This window comes from Galleria mellonella, unplaced genomic scaffold (assembly GCF_026898425.1).
Source record: "Galleria mellonella isolate WM207_F2 unplaced genomic scaffold, CSIRO_AGI_GalMel_v1 utg38, whole genome shotgun sequence".
In the NCBI taxonomy this organism is placed as follows: Eukaryota; Metazoa; Arthropoda; class Insecta; order Lepidoptera; family Pyralidae; genus Galleria; species Galleria mellonella.
Genome location: NW_026442090.1, coordinates 4,416,154 through 4,434,813, shown reverse-complemented (window position 1 = coordinate 4,434,813; position 18,660 = coordinate 4,416,154). Strand labels below are relative to the sequence as shown.

Sequence of the window (18,660 nt, the reverse complement as noted above, 5' to 3'; positions counted from 1 at the left end):
TAGACAGTCAAAACTTGATATTATGATGATGATAGTATTGTACAAAAATTATGATGATAGAATTAATATAGTACCTATCGGTTCTAAGTAAATATGAATGCCAGTTTAAAGATCTGTCATATCATTTCTTGTAATTAATAATATTATCTCTGGCAAACATGTAACATTATATGGTTCGTTATGAACGGAAGGTCGTTAATGTAGATAAGAAATAGCTAACTTGTGGCGAATTGCGAATTGTTTTGACGATACATCATATGTCTTTGTCAGGGCATGAGCTTATATAAAACTACAGTCACATATTTATTATATGGTACATAACATTGCAATACTCTTAAGTGCTAATTCACTTTGGAATGCTACAAAAATATGTGCATTTTTGAGGAATGTTTTTAGTTGCCTTTACCTATTTCATTATTTTCATATACGTTAATGAGATAAATCGGGATTCAGTTCATTCATTAAAAATATCATAAATTCTCGACACGGTCTGCAATTCAGCATCTAACTTTGATCAAATTTTTGATGCTCAGGTTAATAGAGTGACGTTTGACGCAATTAAATCGAGATAAAATCGAAATCACAACGAATAGATGGCAAGTGAATCGTACATTTAACGCATATTAAGTGATTTCTATTTGATCTACTATGTCTAAAAGTACCCCGAAGACTTTATATAAAATAACATACTTACATGTTACATGGGTAACATACATGATGCATCATGTGCATCATGTTAAATAGGTAGAAATTTGTATACTTGTTATTATGAAGAAGTGATGTACGTAATTTTAATGTTTTATGTGATAAGTTGTGTAAATGTAAAACATATTGATATATTATGCATAGGTATACATATAATAGCCATTAATATTGTCATTTTCATTACAGCAATATTCATGATAATAATTAAGATATGACATAGACATATAAGACATAATATTGTGTTTTTATCTGTATTAAATTTTGACACCATAACAACTGAATCTAGGTATATTAAATCTATATTGTTATTTTCTTCTAGTAACCTTAAATCTTTGTGCTTTCATTGTTTTTGCCGTGAATACTTATTTATGCAAAAGACATTTATCAAAAATTGTTGACATCGTACAAATGCGGACTTAATTTAGAGACGATTAGATAACATCTTTTTAAAGAAATCTTTTTCTGGAGAAAAATAAGGTTAATTTTAAATGGTCGATTTGTAGATTTGGACTGTGTATTTACTTATATGGTAGGTAGTCTGCAGTGAGCCATGGAGCTCGTACGGAGCATTCAAGTTCCACGGCGTCTGTTGTTGTCGAGGTAAGCTGGTTTCGCACGTGGCCGCTGCAGTACTGACGGGTTGTCGACCCGCGGCCTTGAAGCGCAATCTCTCCTCACGACCAAACCAAAAATAAACTTTAACACCCATACTCTAAAGTTCATATTAACATTAGTTCTTTTATATTTCTCGACAAAAACTGCGTTCAAATAAAACTTGGCAAAGTTAATCTCGACGGTATCGAAAGGTGGTGTCCCCCGAGGTTCAAATTAAGCGGGTCCCACTTCTCGTTCTCTAGTTGCCTTTCCGTTATGTGTTGCTTATTTTTTATACCACTGAAATGACAATAAAGCATACGATTTGCATAAAGACGAGTCGTTACCACCATAGGTTTACCATGGATGCCTACAATGCCAGACCAAGCAGCATTGCGTGCGCCTTGCCGACTTAATTGCCGAAAATACTTTTGTGGCTTGTATACAAATAAAGTATATCGTGATTTTAACAGAATATAACATAAAGTGTAACATCTAGAAGCATTATTTAAAGAATCTTATTTTTTATAAGATTAAAATGACATGATTTATTTTCATGCTTAATACCTATAATAATATTACAAATAAACGTGAAACTTCATAAAAGTATTCATTTATAAGTATCTAAAATGCAACATTTATGCAGCTAGTATTTCTATGAGTAATAAAATAATTTATAGGTAACTGGGTATGTACGTGACATTTATGTTAGGTATCTTTACCTAAAAATCCACTATATTGATAATAATCACTATACGTCGAATGGAGACGCAAAAAATAAAACAAGATGACTTCGGACTCAAAAGGATGATAATTTCAGAGTCAAGGAAGGTCGCGTTGGAATAACAAATCGCCAAGCCAACAGCACCGGTTGTGGTGGCCATTCGTATTGTTTTTTATACAGCTCCGGTTCACTCACGCGCAGTTTAATAATATTGGATCACGTGACAATATCCCACAATAATAATGAAAACTTACTCGACGGTCGATCTTAAAACATTTTATTTCTATTACCTGAGTGCGATAATATGGTACTACCTGCTTCTGTTTTGTTTTCCGAACCAATATTAGGTTGGGATACGCGCGAACAGGTACAGGTACTATTTAAACTGGTTGGCAGGCTGGTCTTGCCTATAGGTAGTAATGTTTCGTTACAGATTTCACATAGGCCAGCCGTTAGGTATTTTATGTCATAAATAATAGTAATAATTTTTACCTGAGTTCTTTTCACTAGAAATATCGTTATTTTTAAGTAGGTGCACACTAGCAGACAAAGAAATCCCTTACCGAGAAAAGTCCGTCATTATACTTGTATTTATGTATTTTATCTCTGTATAATAGATGTTACTCTGCACTTTAAGTATCCGGTGTGTTTACATTAAAAATAATTTTTATTGAGAGATTTCTTTACAAGCTCTTTTAAATTGTCATCTTTTATGATTCTACTGCTGGGTTCAGATTGTTGTTATCTGCTGAAAAGAACCTACAAGAAACTCAACGGTACTCTTTTAAATGTCAGTCATAGTATTTGTGTTTATTTAAATGTACTATGTCTATAAAAACATGGTTATTATCCCGTGCAAAATCGAATAACACCATGCATCTTTGTCGTTCAAGTAATCGTTAAGTGTGTAATAGGCTTTGTTGCAATAATTGTTTCTTAATTTCTTCAATTTCAAATTTATCGATGGGTAGATCCAAAATATCCTTCGGTATCTTATTGTAATATAATAATGCTCATTCCCATAAAAGGCCTATTAACATTTTCTAAACGACATTATGGGCAGCAAGTTTGTATTTGCGTCTAATATTACGATTATTGAGATCGCTGTTATTATATTATTATTTGTATTATTACCAAAGTGATATGCGTGGTTTTGTGTAGTGCGGGATGTTGTTTAGGTATTTTTTTATAGCGACCACTGTTCATTGTTTTATTATTTTATAATAAACTAAATATTTATGATTTTGCCATATGTAATATTGAAGCATATTTATTGAGCGAAAATTTTAAATTCAAATAATCGCAACTTCGATATTATTTAGCTATACAATCCCTTTACTTATTTTAAAAATATACATATAAGAGGTCAAAGCGAGATAAAATATATAGGTGACAGACAACTAAACATTTATAAATTATTACATTTAGTGCAATAAAGTTGTATACACATATAAAATCCGTAATAATAGCAATAAAACAGAACCCATTGCTAAATATAAAACTAAATAATACGTAAAATTGGCAGTTCTTTTAGGTAGGCACGCTCGAATGGATTTCATATGAGTAGTAGGTACTTGTTCTAAAAGGTCATATTTATTAGGCATGCAGTGATCCTTTCGGTTATTTCCCGGTTGCCTTGTTTTGGCGTCAGTGTAATCATTTAATATGTACATCGGCCTATATAGTCTATAATATTGTATCTGAATAATAAATAGAACGCTTTTGGTTTCTTTGCCAAAGTGGCTATAAAATATCCTATAAATATATCAACTGTCTGTCTGTATGGCTCTCAAAGGTCATAACTTTTGCAGTTCAAGTCCTGACTTCATAGAACTTGAGAAGATATGGAATGAGAATGAAGAAGCGGGTCAATTAGTTCATCTTGATAAATACACCTGGAATTCAACACGAAAGTTTCCAAGGGGAAGTTAGCAATGGGGCTAGTAGGTCCACATTAGTAACAATCCCTTCTAAAATATTTTAAAGTTCAACAGTTTTACTAAAATAGTAGATAGTTGCGCAACTAGTAGACGAAAACAAGGTTTTTGTCAGTTTACGACTAGCTGGTCGTGAACTAACATTTTTATCTATTTTTTTAATATACTCTTTAATCTTTCTGGATGATATGGCCAATAATACTTGTGCCCTACTCTTTAATCAATGCAGTCGAAAAATAAACGTCAGAATACGACGGGCATTTATTCGCGGTATCAAATATCAATGCATGTTTTATGACGATAACGCTGGTCGAGAACTGACGACTAATCGACCACTAATAAAATATATAGAAAAAATCTTACAAAAGTAATATTATTTAATAATCCAAGCCACTAATACAAGTGACATAAATTGGTTATATTCGTTCGTTTTGAGCATTTCAAACGTAATTTATAGGAATATTGATTTATTTTTAAAATATTTACCTTATATTTTAAAGATACTTTATTCGATGATTTTTTATGGTAGAGACTTTGTACAAAAGTCGTTTGCTTGAGCACCGCTGTCCCATTCGTGTTTGAACCGTAAAGCAGTTGTGTTTGCATGGCTGTGTTTCGGTTTGAAGGGTGGGATATGGCGTGAATTTACTGGGTACAGAGGAATAACATCTGAGTCCTCAGGAATGGCAACGCATGGGGGGTATCATGGGCGAAACAGTATACTCTGTTATGTCCATGGTACTGCTCATGTCTATAGGCGATGGTTACCACTTTCCATTAGATGGGCCATCAGCTTGTTTGCACTTCTAAGTTGTATAAAAAAAAGAGAACTGGCAAAAATGTGAATGAAAACTAGCAGTAAGCGACCGAGAATTGAAACAGCAATTTTTGAGAAAACATTTTTCTAAATATAACGTGAAGATATAAAGATAGAAAAGCCATGAGAAATAAATCATTTGAACTTTATTCTTTTACATTAGAGCGAGATTTTTATTAACAAAATTGTTTCCATCTAAAATATTTTTTTAAAGATTATTTTGTTATTAAGTACGTTGAGTGAGCCGGTACACTCACTTTATATTATCGTTGTTTTCATTATATCAATCAATTTAGCGATTAAATCTAAATGTACATGAGATACGCTCCCCGTTATTGCATTCGACGAATTATAACAACAGTGCTGCTATCTGTGATTAGTGCAATATGTTATATCCATGCAATATTTTCCATACATAATATAAATGACCGCGGTAAGTGGCTAGCGGAGCAGGCGATTCAGGGCAGACCGGACACCGCGGCATCAGGCGCGGTCGTTCACCAGTCCCTGGCCCTTTGCCCCGCCCACAGGACCGAGATACACTCCGCACATCAGTGTGTGTTCACGCAACATGATAGGACCAACATGATGTGTGTGAAATATTATTATTGAAATGTTGATCTAACTGTACATGCGTTATTAGTACATGTTGAAGATTTTCGATAGCAGAAAACCTGTTCAATACTGAATGTTCAGTACAAAATACTTATTTGTTAGTAATTGTATTCCACGACTTTGTTCACGTCAATTAATATAAAAAATAACTTGAGTTTTATTTTATGGTCTACTAGTATAGATTGATGAATGTGGATGAAGCGAAAGAGGTTTGTTTGAATCGAAGCATTTGGCGTTCTATTGTTTCTGCCTACCCTCATGGGAGACCGGCGTGATAGATATGTATGTATGTAGTATAGGTACCAAATAATATTAGCCACGTTTAGAAACTTTCAAATTAAGTTATACCTTATAATCATAAATGTTGATAGTATTTGTAGATTTTATTTTTGTTTTGCTCTAATTAACATAAATATAATATTGAGTGCAAAAAATAAATCTTACTTACTTTCCGAATAAGAAAAGATATTAATTGGAAATGCACGTTGGCTGAGCTTTCTCAGCGAGGACACTTGACAAATTTAATGACGTCATTTACAAGTTTGGCATGGTTTAATCTACATTAGCCGTAGGATGAAGATGGATGCCGAGGCAGTCGCCGCCACCGATACAATTTAGAATATGAACTGAACACTCGCCAAAAGTGTGATCACTGTTTGCGAATTTTGCCGATATGTTATGCCTCTTTGATATGTGCACCAAAAATCATCACTCGGCTGGCCGTCGATCAGCGTGATCACAAAGACAAAAACATGCAAAAAAAGGCTAGGTATATGTACAGTGAGTGTAAAAAGTATTCGTACACCTAGGGTTGTAATAAAAAAAAATACGAATTTGATAGATTTTCCTCTATTTATTTAATTTAAATCAATACTGTTAAATAGTTTAACATTCCCGCACTTTGTTTATGATAATTTTAGTTTTTTTTAAAAAAAAATTATACAACATAAGAATATTTTTACGTTAACTATGCAAATAATGACAAACAAAAAGTATTCGTACATTCATTCTTTTTTAAATGAAATTCTGTATAAATCATTTAATCAATCGAATTTTTCATATGCCTACAATGCCAAGGTCATTTTTAATACGTAGGTATAGATATTAGACGTTTTAGTTGCACTCGTGACAAGTATAGACGTGTTTAGTTACAAAAATGGGTCGTAAAGCAAAAAAAACGAGTGAAGAGGAGAGAAAAAATATTATTAATTTGCATAATCAATGCAAATCATTATGTGAAATTGCAAAATTTGTCAATAGACCACGTTCAACCGTACAGATTGTAATTGATCGGTTTTCTATTACAAAAACACTAAAAAACAAACCCAGAGGTGGGGCGTCCATCAAAAATCACGCCTCGATTGGATCGGAAAATTTTAAATTGTGTAAAAAAAAATCCAAAAATTAGTGCCCCTCGAGTGTTACAAGAAATTAATAATATCAATGATTGCCATATTTCTGTCAGTACCGTTCGGAACGTATTACGTAGTAACGATTATCATGGAAGAACTGCGCGTAAAAAGTATTGGGTAAATGATATTAATAGAAAAAAAAGATTAGAATTCGCAAAAAATATATTAATGAAAAAAATCATTTTTGGCAAACTGTTATTTACTCAGATGAATCGAAATATAATATTTTCAAATCGGATGGACATCATATGGTATGGAGAAAACCTAATATGGAATATAAGAAAGAAAATTTATGTCCAACGGTAAAACACGGTGGTGGGTCAGTATTTGTATGGGGTTGCATGAGTGCTTTTGGGGTGGGAAAACTTGCATTTATTGATGGAATTAGGGATCACAAAACGTATATTAATATTTTAAAAGAGAATCTTCTCTCTAGTGCAGCTCAAATGGGTTTTAACAATAATTGGATATTTTTACAAGATAATGACCCTAAACATAAAGCATGGAATACTAAAGCATGGATCCTGTTTAACGCTCCAAAATACCTAGAGATTCCTCCTCAATCACCTGATATTAATATTATAGAGCATGTGTAGGATTATCTCGATAATAAAATTCGAAATCGACCAATTTCGAGTAAAGAAACACTAAAAATTGCGCTTCGCGAAGAATGGGCATTGATACCGTCTTCTTATATTTTCAAACTAGTTGATTCGATGCCGCAGAGACTCCAAGCTATCATCAATGCTAACGGTAGTCCAACAAAGTATTAATATTTTTTTAATATTCATTTACTTACAAATTTTATAAGTGTACGAATACTTTTTGTTTGTCATTATTTGCATAGTTAACGTAAAAATATTTTTATGTTGTATAATTTTTTTTATTAAAAAACAAAAATTATCATAAATAAAGTGCGGGAATGTTAAAATATTTAATAGTATTGATTTAAATTAGATAAATAAAAGAAAGTCTATCAAATTCGTATTTTTTTTATTACAACCCTAGGTGTACGAATACTTTCTACACTCACTGTATATATGCCGAAGTGCATTTGCCGAGCGTGTTCGGCCAACGTATATTGGAACCTTAAAATATACGCCGCGACACTTTGCTACGTCCACAATGTGTACCTACAAGATCACAGCGAGCCACTCCTGTTCTCTTCCCAAGAAACTAGAATTTCTGGTATATTAATTAAGTAGCTGTATCCCGCGGCTTCGCCCGCGTGAATATTCTATATGTTAAGCTAGTACTAACCTACCCGTGACCAAATTTTATGCAAATCATTCAGAAGTTTTTACATGAAAGAGTTACAAATATCCATCCATCCTTACATACTTTCGATTTTATAATATTATAATAGGATTTAAATTGACAGACTGAAACATTAACACACTGACATTATTTAAATTTTGTAAATTTAATATATAACTTAATTATCTAGTACGTATATACCAATATAAAATACCTACTGTTAATATCTGACTAAATTATTTCACAATAGATATGATATGCATGAAACAGAATGCCATTTATGACATACATTATGATGACAATAATTGGTTTACCTAATAAACTAAGTAGGTACTTAGTTAATTAGACACTTACCTAATTGTACCACATACACGAGTATATTATGTACTTATTGCCTTAAAATTAATAATTTTATAAAATATAAATTATTATATTATAAAAATAGTTTGTAAAGACGTTTACATGTTTGTTACTCAATAATGCTTAAACAACTGAACGTATTTGAATGTAATTTGTACCCGAGTAGGGTATGTATCCTAACAAATAAGATGATAATTTATTCAACATAAATATACAGATGCAATTACAAGATGTATATCGTTACATATTGATTAACAGTGTATCTGGCCATCATGCTAAGAAAATCCTGTGTTTATGAAGGCCAGTTACATAATTTTCTTATATAAATTTAAGAAATTTTTAATAAACAAAAAATATACGATTAAAGGTTAAATTATTATACAAAAGATAAAAAATAATACTATTAAAAATATAGATAGCAATAATAATAGATACAAATAACAATAATATTAGTGTGAAATATAAAATTTACTGCCCTTACATATACATGTGAACTAGGCCATGTATCTATGAGTGCATGAGCTATTTGCATTTATAAGAAAAAAAAGTAAAATAAAGTAGGTATTGGTAATATATAATATATACAGGTTCACGCGTGCAAAGACGTGAAAAACACCTAATTAGGTATATTCGTTCTCTTTGCTCCTATTTCATTTAGAGTACCCAGTAAGCGTAGGGTTGTCACAAATATTACAATAGAAATTGAATTTTAATTTGACCTTGTATTGCAGCATAATGTCATACTAGGTTATTGTTCACACTTATATAATATTTAATTCAATATTTCACCGTCAGTGTCGGCAATGACTCATTTAAGGTAGGTAAAAATTCACACGTCAATATCTTTGCAAGCTAGTCACAATGACTGTTATTCCATAGAAATCCAGTACTCGCTGTGTAGACCTCTTTCTATCGTGTAGCTGACGGACGGACGGGACGCTTTACAACATATTTACGTTTCTGATTTTTTTTTTGTAAAATAAATATATAACTGTCAATAGAAAACTCTTTTACATTCGTAATTTTTCCTACCTACATTTTTCTTAAAGAAAAATGTTCGTTTAAATGTAAAATATTGAACTTCTGAAATTTCGTAAAGAGTATAATGACTCTTATATTTTTATTTTTATTTTGGGTATATAAGAATTACTGTATTTATGTATATAAAATCGCTTAATCCTCTGTTTGCTCAGACTTGATAGTTTCTGATTTTCTACCCTTTCTCATTGTCGCTATCAGCTATAATCATGGATCCGAGGTAAACAAACTTCTACAGACTATCTAGATCAGATAGTTCTCTAAAATATTGTAAGGTGCCTATTTGACTTGTAAATATTAGCTTAATTTTATCACGATTTTTATGGAAACCCTATTTCTTGATACGCTTTCACACTCTCATATTTTTCCAAATTTAAAGAAATTTTTAATAGATGAAAATTTTGTTGCTATTCCGCCGGTTTTATTGATATACTCTGGCTAATAATCCAGTCAGAGAAGGAAGACGAAATCGAGTCAACTGGGCCATAGTAACGAATACATCAGAAATTAACTACGGTGAATTCCAGGGTAAATGCGTGGAGATTTATCTGATAAGATATTATAGATTATTATATACTCTTATTGCTAGCAATGTGAAAAAAGGATGCAAACTTCTTCAATCGCCGTACAATCGTTGAATATAAACATTTAAGGTGGTAATATTTTGTATATGTCAATGAAAGTTCATAAGATCCTACATTTTCTAGTAATACATCCTTAGTTACTAATATTATATATGTAAAAGTGAGTTTGTTCGTTTGGTGCCTTATTACAAGTACTATATGCGATAGAAAAGGATATAGTCTTATTTTTATCTCGGTCAGTAAATATATCCCAGTGACACGGTCAAAGTCTCGTAAAGGTTTATACGATATATTCAGGATAGAAATCGTCATTTCGTGAAACTATGCCTATGCCATGGAAAATACATGTACTTATATCTACGTTTTTATTATTTCCCGTATCACAAAATGACATCGTACCATTTTATTGTGACAATAAAATAGTGAAGCAAAATATATGCAGTTAGTAGCTATAAAGAGATATATTTGCGTGAATTTTCTGGATGAGAATTTAATAAAAATACAATTATTTACATTTTGCTGTTTATGATAAATTTTCAATGCGTCAATTAAAAAAACTAGGTATAGAATGATAAATGCATTTGTATCTTACTTTGCGTTTTAATTGACTTTTTGTAATAATAATAGTACAAGTCTAATATCCCACTAATAAATTTATTATATTCAATTAACATTGAATTAGCTATACAATCTGTCAGCCCTATGCAAGATTACCATTCAGAACAATCGTTGTTTTGCCAGCGAGAAGTTTGGTAGAAACAAATGTTGCCATTTTATTTATTTTTGAAGTTTTTAGTACAATTGTAATATTTTACGTTAGTTCCTATTATAATGTATATTGTTAGCTCCTATTTGTTAATAATTATGATATTAATTAAATCGTCTGCTGATTGGAACGTAATTTCAAGAAAATGAGTCTCTAATATATATTAAAATTCAACATTACGCCGCTGGAAAATTTTTAAATAGATGTTTACTCCATTTTCGGCTGTAAAAATATTTTGTATACTAATTTTCTTTAAATTTATTTGTGTTTATGCATGATTGAGTAATAAACATCCAAATATCTTGTTATTGTTAGGAAAACAAACGTTCAAAAGGCCAGTTCAAAAGTCAATATTAGCTAAATATAAAATTTTGTAAAAAGTTCTGATTTCATGACTAAAGATTTATTAATTATAATATTCTATTATTAATCACGTACTCATTATAATTTACACTTTTTTCTTATAATGTGTTTACTAACCCAACCACATTTTACTTTGTTATATATTTTATATGTTACGCGTTACGGTCGCTCATGATTAAAATTCCCTGTTGGTCCCGGTACTATCGAGCACTTTCAACTAAAAATTAATTGTTCTTGCAATAAAATATAAAATTTTACTTTATTAAGCCTATATTTCTATGAAATAGTGCTCTATAATGATAATGCCATAACATTACTGACATTTTATAAAACTGTATTAGCCCATGTTCCTAAATAAATATGACAGATTTCACAAATTACTTATAATTTCATAACTACAGCGAAGTCGAAAAAATATTGCCTCAATGCTCATAAAAATATATTAAATTAATTTAATATTTGATTTAATATTTTTTTCTGTTGAGAAATTAAAAGTCTCCTTTTTTATTAAAACGATTTTTTTTTTCATTTATGATAGTGATAAAGATATAAATGCAAATATAGAAAAATGTCTTAAAAATAGTATTATAAACTTTAATCGTATTTCAAAGAGCTGAAGGGTTTTGGTATATTTTTTGTATTTTAGTTGGCAACACTTTTAGTGACAGCCAGCCAGCTGTGTGGAATGGATTGAAAATATTTCGACGAAAAGCGTAGTTCCCGTCCTTGATGTGTCATCCATTACAATTATTTCTATAAAACGTGGTATTAACCATAAAAATTCCTGTTACACATCAAACTCACGGAATTGCATTCGTTTTACAAATATTTTTGCAAATTCAACAAATCAGTGTCAGGTACTTGGTGATAAATTGTTAAAATGTTTATGTAACGTCGCATTGTCAGATCGCTGACTGCGTATTTCATCTTTTGTTCCAGATAGCTAAGCAGTGAGTGTCAGTGTCGCGTGTCGACCGTGTGTGCATCAAGTGTGACGCTGAGATTGGTACAAACAATTGTGATGTGTTTGTGAGGTGTTGGGTGCGGCGCAGTGGATGCGAAGGCAGCGGTGTAGCGCTCGCCCTGGCATGGTGCCGGGAAGGTAGCGCGCGCGGGCGGCCTGCGCAGGCCCCACACAAGCAGCCGCGTGTGTCCCCCAGCGTCGTCTATGGCCGAGCAACACATCACACCGTCGTCGCACTCTGCACTTACGAGAGAGTCCAGTGGGTAAGAATAATAAGCTGGTAACACTACAGTCACTATTTCTTCACAGCTGTCTCAACTACAGAATAGCTTCTCTTTTTCTTTCATACTTTTTGTATGCTGCTTCCTATACTTCGGACTGGAAATCATCATCATATCAGCCTTTAACTGTCTACTGTTGAATATAAGCTTCCTTCTTGGGGGTTTTACTAGTAGTTGCCACACTTAGCAGGCAGGTTGACAACTAAGGTTAGGCTTTAAATATGTTTTAAGAGGGATGCTGCTGCCCATCCCTCACCCTTTCTGAGCCACCTCTTACGACATGGAAGGGGTGGTTTATTCTATGCCGGGACCCACATGGCAAGGACTGGATATGGTCAAGAATAATTATATCAGTGCTTGAATTTACATGAATTATTTAAAATGAATTTATTTTTATAGTTTTTTTGGAAAATTTTATTGAATATTGAGATTTTGTCGCACTAATTATTGCATATGTATTAGCAGTAAAATAATACAATATCAAAGCATAAAATCTTAGTACTCAAGAATGGCAATGTATGAGGGCTACTATGAGCATCACAAAGAATTCTGCCATATCCAATACAACCACTTTCCGTTTGATGAGCCGCCATCTTGTTTGTCATTCTAAGTTGTATTAAAAAATATTTTTATGAAATAAATCTATGAGGAGTAATATGAATGTTAGTGTATTGGATGATATCCATGTCTCTGCTGTTTATATTTACAGTTACTATATTTTTCTTATTTGCCATTTTTAAGTTGATAAATAAAAAAAAAATTTGGAAAGGAGGGTAAGTTGAAGAATAAGTTAAGTATTAAAAGAATGGTTGGTAAATAAAAAATGTGGGGTACCTACCAACATATTTTTTAATGTAATATTATATAGCTCTAGATAAATACCTATATAATAATTTTAATCGTCTTTACAATCTAGCCATTATCTACTATTGAACATAGGTCTTCCTCTTATTTTACCAATACTAATGTCAAGTCCTTTGCAATAATATAAAGCAATGTTTACTGCTATATGTACACAGCAAAAGTCTATTCTATTATATACCACAAAGTATATCTAACATGTACCTGATATAGTACAACATAAAATAATGGTTTGAGCTAAGAAGGACTTATGATATGATGGTTATAATTGGACTTATGATGGTGGTTTTGATAATATAAAAAGTACATTTCAATATTTTCATTTCAACTTTTGACATTGTTGATGAGACAAATGTTTTTACTTATACAACAACATGGCGGCAATCAAGCATATGCTTTCTATTAAAAATAGTATTTTAAGAATATTGAACATTTTTACAATGTTCCTTATTTTTATTGTACTACTATATAGACAGTAAACTAGCTGATGGCTGATTAGGTGATGCAAACTGGTAACCATCATCTATAAACATGAACAACACTATAGACATCATGGAATACACCATAACCTTGTATTGGAATTCCTGAGGATAAAGGTGTTATATCTCTATTCTGTACCCTGTAAATTCACTACCATATTCCATCCATCAAACTGAAATGGTCATGCAATCACAGCAGTTTGGTGGCAGAAACAAGTGATACAGAGTGATACCCAATAAATATGTATAAAGTTCTCTTCTGGTCTTCTAAGGGTATATATTGACAGGTGTTTTGTACACACTCTAAGTATTTTTATTTTTTTATACTACTTGCCAATTTATCTGTCCATTATAGACCTCAAATATTAGGATGTTTAGATAACTATAAATTGATACTTTTTTAAATAAGTATACACCATATTAATAACTTTATTATAACATATTTGCTTTTTTATATACCTATACAATGATAGAAAGATCTAGATGTGATAAATTGCTAGGGAGCTGAAATAAGGCCATTTGTATAAAGTGTTGGTGTACCAATTGTCTATTGTTATATAATTATCTATAGTTATTTAGACAATATCCATTATACAAATGGAGCAGCTAATTTTCCTTTACCTATAAGACAACAGAATACAGATACTTAAACATGAAACACTATAGGTATAACAACTCAAAACTCAATTATTCATTAAAAATATTCCCTAAGAAGCTTTATAGCATATATTTGTTATTTTCACTATTGCCTCCTATTTTTACTAGATTTTAAGTATTTCTCTTTAATCAATCTACTTCCTACTATCACTGGATTTCAAATATTACTCTTAAATCAATTTAATTCTTATCTAAAATCAATATTGTAATAATATTATTTTCCTATGATTGTCTTGCTATAGAGAATTATATTTATAGTATAGATAATTAGAATAAACAAAATATATGTGTTGTGTCACTATCATTTGAGAATTTTGAATACATTAGCTCTCTAAGAACAGATGAACACAGTAATTAAGTGTTAATTTATTAAATTTGTCTAATATATAATAAAAAACAAAATATACAAGGAAGTATTCTACAGTTGTATATTTTTGTAAGTTCTTTATTTTTTTTCACATTCCATATATGTAATAAAACAATAAAACTTATACAAACAAATCAAAACAAAAGAAACTAGTAGGAATTTTTCAAATTTTATGGTAAAATGAGTCTATCTTGTTACAGTTTACTTTAATCTAATTTAAATTGAATTGTACTTGCAACTTCATACATTTTAAAGTTTTGATAACATTACAAGCTTATTTATTTAATGCTTTCCTTATGTCTCTGGCTGTTATTTAATATTATAGGAATTTGTACAGTAGTTTAACTGTCAAATGTATGACCATTTTCAAAATTACTTATATACATGTGGAAATATGTGCTTTTCAACATTTGTTCCAATCTCTAGTGTCTACATAGTATTTAGCATAGTTATTATATATTATTATAAAGAACTGTCAATTATGAATTATTTCATATACAATCAATTAATATATTAAAATATAATATGTGTAAAGCAATTTTAGAATATATATTATAATCTCTATTTTATTCTTTCTATTTTATTTATTGAGTTTATGTAAGAAATAATTGAATAATTTCATAAAATAACAGAGAAGTTGGGTCTGATAAATATTATTTGTGAAAATGTAAAGTACAATTAAATGTTGAGTCATTGTGGTTACTGGCCATACTCTTAACATTATGAACTGGCCCTTATCAATGGAATAACATCCAAAGTTGATAGAAATAAAAATTCAAATACATATATTCTGTAATGATCTTAGAATTACAGTATCAATTGTATAAATTTGGGCACACAGCTATTATTCTTTTCTTATATATGGATAAAATTAAACAATTATAAACAGAATATAATGTGTTATTTCTTGTATATGATCAAGATGCCATAAGGGACAGCTAAGGCAACACATTACAATCCATCAGAACAAAATAAGAAAGTCTCTAAATAAAACTCATATCAATTCACCTAATTAGCTAGACTAATATTTTCTTTAATATTCACTGACAAACAAATGTATCAGTGGATATGTTTACACTACCATATACACGAGATGGAATGAAACAGCAACATGCTGTATATAATTGTGTTTATAGTTGACTAGGAAACATAGTGGTCTCTACCAGTTGATTTGTTTGTCACTTGTTTAGAGGTATATTTAAAATAATTATTTATTTATTTAGTTATTAGCATGCGTGGTTTGCCAAAACAATGGCATGCAAAATTTTAATAAATTTTTCTAATATTAATGACAAAATATTATGTATGCACTTATAAAGTGGATTTTTTTTAGTTTAATAAGTCTAATTGAATAATAACACTCGTCCAAGAGCCATTTGTACCATAGTTTGTACCACTATAGTTGTAGTGTGCTCTTAAATTGTCTTTATTTATAAAAATATATAATTAATATTATTATTACGAATATAGTTAGGTAGTTCATTAAATTTCTTTTTTCTGATAGTTACAATCTCAATTAATATATCATTCTTAATCATCATCAATTATTAATATCATCCTTATCCATATTGTTGTTAATAATATATAAAAATAATAATATATTTATTTATGTCTCCTCACAAACAACTTAAATTTACACATAGGTATTTAGTATATTGTTAATATAAATTGAATTTGTAAAACCTAATTTAATTGTTTAATATTGATTAGGAGAATTTTTCATATTAAATTTACAAAAACTAATATTTTTTAAAGTTTGCCTAATATCTAACCTAGTCAGTTATAAAATTTCTTACCAAACGGACCAAAGTCATCAATTTAAAAATTCCTGTTTTGGATTTTGCAACTTATTTCTAGTTCCCCTAGTTAGTTTTCATAAAAACGTTCAATTTCCATCTTACTCATACTTATCGATCGTTACAATTACATATTTGAATATTACTATTATTTTGGACAGGTCTTCTCCTAGCAGGGTGGTGGGCGGTCGGTGGTTGCGTCAGGTTCGTCAAGCGAATCACAGTCGCCGAAATAGACGTAACGTGACGTCGCCCCTGCCGCGCTCCACCAGCCGTCACTCTTCCAGCCGCCGCGCCGACGCTGAGCAGCAAGCTCCCCTTGAGCTGCGCAGGAGTTCGCGCCTCATTAGTTCTCTACCTAGATCTGATTACTCCATCACTGAACGCTGGTCTTACGGTGCCGACGTATACGAAACACGCTGTGACACTACCAACTTCAAAGGTGGAGACATCACTAAGTCTTCCACGAACATATATCCGAAACGCGGACGAACTTCCTCGCATGAAAGGAAGAAACGCAAGAGCTATTCCATATCGAACAATAGCACTGAAGATTGCGTCGCCTATTGTACGCGCTCACGGACTGCTCTTAAATCTACTGAGAGTGCTTGTGAGCAATTAACAAACAGTATAAAACCACAAACATTGTCGCATACAGTTACTCAGAACGCTACAGTTACTTCGACTCATCATCTGCAGTTGAATCAGTCGGAAGGAGGGTTACTACCATTAGAAGACAGAGATTTTGCTTACTCGCCATTTAGTTCATCAACTGTAACAGAACTTCTAGACTCTGACTACTCTGTGTACAGTCCGACGACTACCCGAAGGAAAGGGAAGAAAAGAAAGCGCTCAGCACATCGCTCTTTATCAAATAAGAGAAGCAATTTCCTGATTAATTTTGAGGAGTGTACCAAGAAATTTAAAATTGATTCTCATAATAGAGAAGTATCAGAAACAAACAAGGAATTTACAGAAAACAAAGTTTTTGACTTGGAAACTGAGAAATCGGAGCATCCGTCAGCGTCGTTCACGTCGTGCACGTACCTGTTACGAAATAGACACCATCGTGACCTCGGACCACCTACCTCAACTATTATTAGTGATCATTCAGGTATATTATATACACTAATGACATTAATTTATTAATTAACTACATTAAATAGCCATCAATTGAAATCATGTAATTAAAATACCGAATTAGTTAATGGTAAATTAATTTACACATTAGTGTCATATCTTATTTGGAGAATACCAAGCAGTTTATTGTGGCAGTTGCTGTCTTATCGTACTGTGTTATCGTTTTGTATCTAGCGCAATCATTCAAAAGATAATATATAACTTCGCATTGTATAATAATATTCACGTGTCGATGTTACAGAACACCCGTCAACGAGTGACGCGGTACATAATAGCACAACAACAGAGCACAAAAGCGGCGCAGATAGCCGCGGAAGGACTAGTACTCCTCCACCTTATAAGGATATTGAAGGTATTCGAAGTTTTAATTTTAACTAGATAATATGAACATTGCAACAATTAATATGCTGTTATTATAGATAGATTGTACTGCATCTGTCAGAGAAGTGAATCTTGCGGAGTTTGTAGATGTGTAGATGAATCAAGGGCTTACGACTATTTAAAAAAATGTGCTTTTAACGTTTTCTTTTTTTAAAAGGTGTTTTATATTTTTATTCTACTTTCCCATTTTGTATTATAAAGGACAAATAGCAAAAGAGATAGTAGAAAAATGAACATTTTCCTAAAAAAAAAAAACATTGTATGAACGTGGTCTTTATTTTACAGAAGCAAGCTCATCGAAAGGGCATAGTTCAGCCAGCAAGCTTCTTATAGTTCCACGCGACCTTCCCTATTTACGTCAAACTAACGCGCGGAGAGTAAGATATATTACTTACTATAAACTCATAAGATTAGTAAACCAACTTCAAAAAGAAGGTTCTAAATTCAGTTGTTTTTTTATGTTGGTAACCTCATAGCTCTGTCAGTTCTAAATCAATTTGGATATTTTTATCTGAAAGAATATACACAGATTGGTCCCATAGAAATTATCAAAAATCAGTTC

The 18,660-nt window shown here is 31.4% G+C and overlaps 1 protein-coding gene across 5 annotated transcripts in view; it reads left to right on the top strand.

The window, feature by feature from the left end:
* Window positions 1–18,660, top strand: part of LOC113522715 (E3 ubiquitin-protein ligase TRIP12) — a 57,106-nt gene that overhangs the window by 16,236 nt on the left and 22,210 nt on the right. For 4 of the 5 annotated variants that reach the window (XM_026908503.3, XM_026908505.3, XM_026908504.3 and 1 more), the window contains exons 2-5: window positions 12,112–12,399; window positions 16,739–17,691; window positions 17,959–18,069; window positions 18,384–18,475. In XM_026908503.3, coding sequence (XP_026764304.2) covers window positions 12,341–12,399; window positions 16,739–17,691; window positions 17,959–18,069; window positions 18,384–18,475 — 1,215 coding nt within the window. In that variant the 5' untranslated portion in view covers window positions 12,112–12,340. Of the gene's footprint in view, window positions 1–11,840; window positions 12,030–12,111; window positions 12,400–16,738; window positions 17,692–17,958; window positions 18,070–18,383; window positions 18,476–18,660 lie in introns of those variants that run through there. The other variant, XM_026908501.3, reaches the window with a different exon arrangement.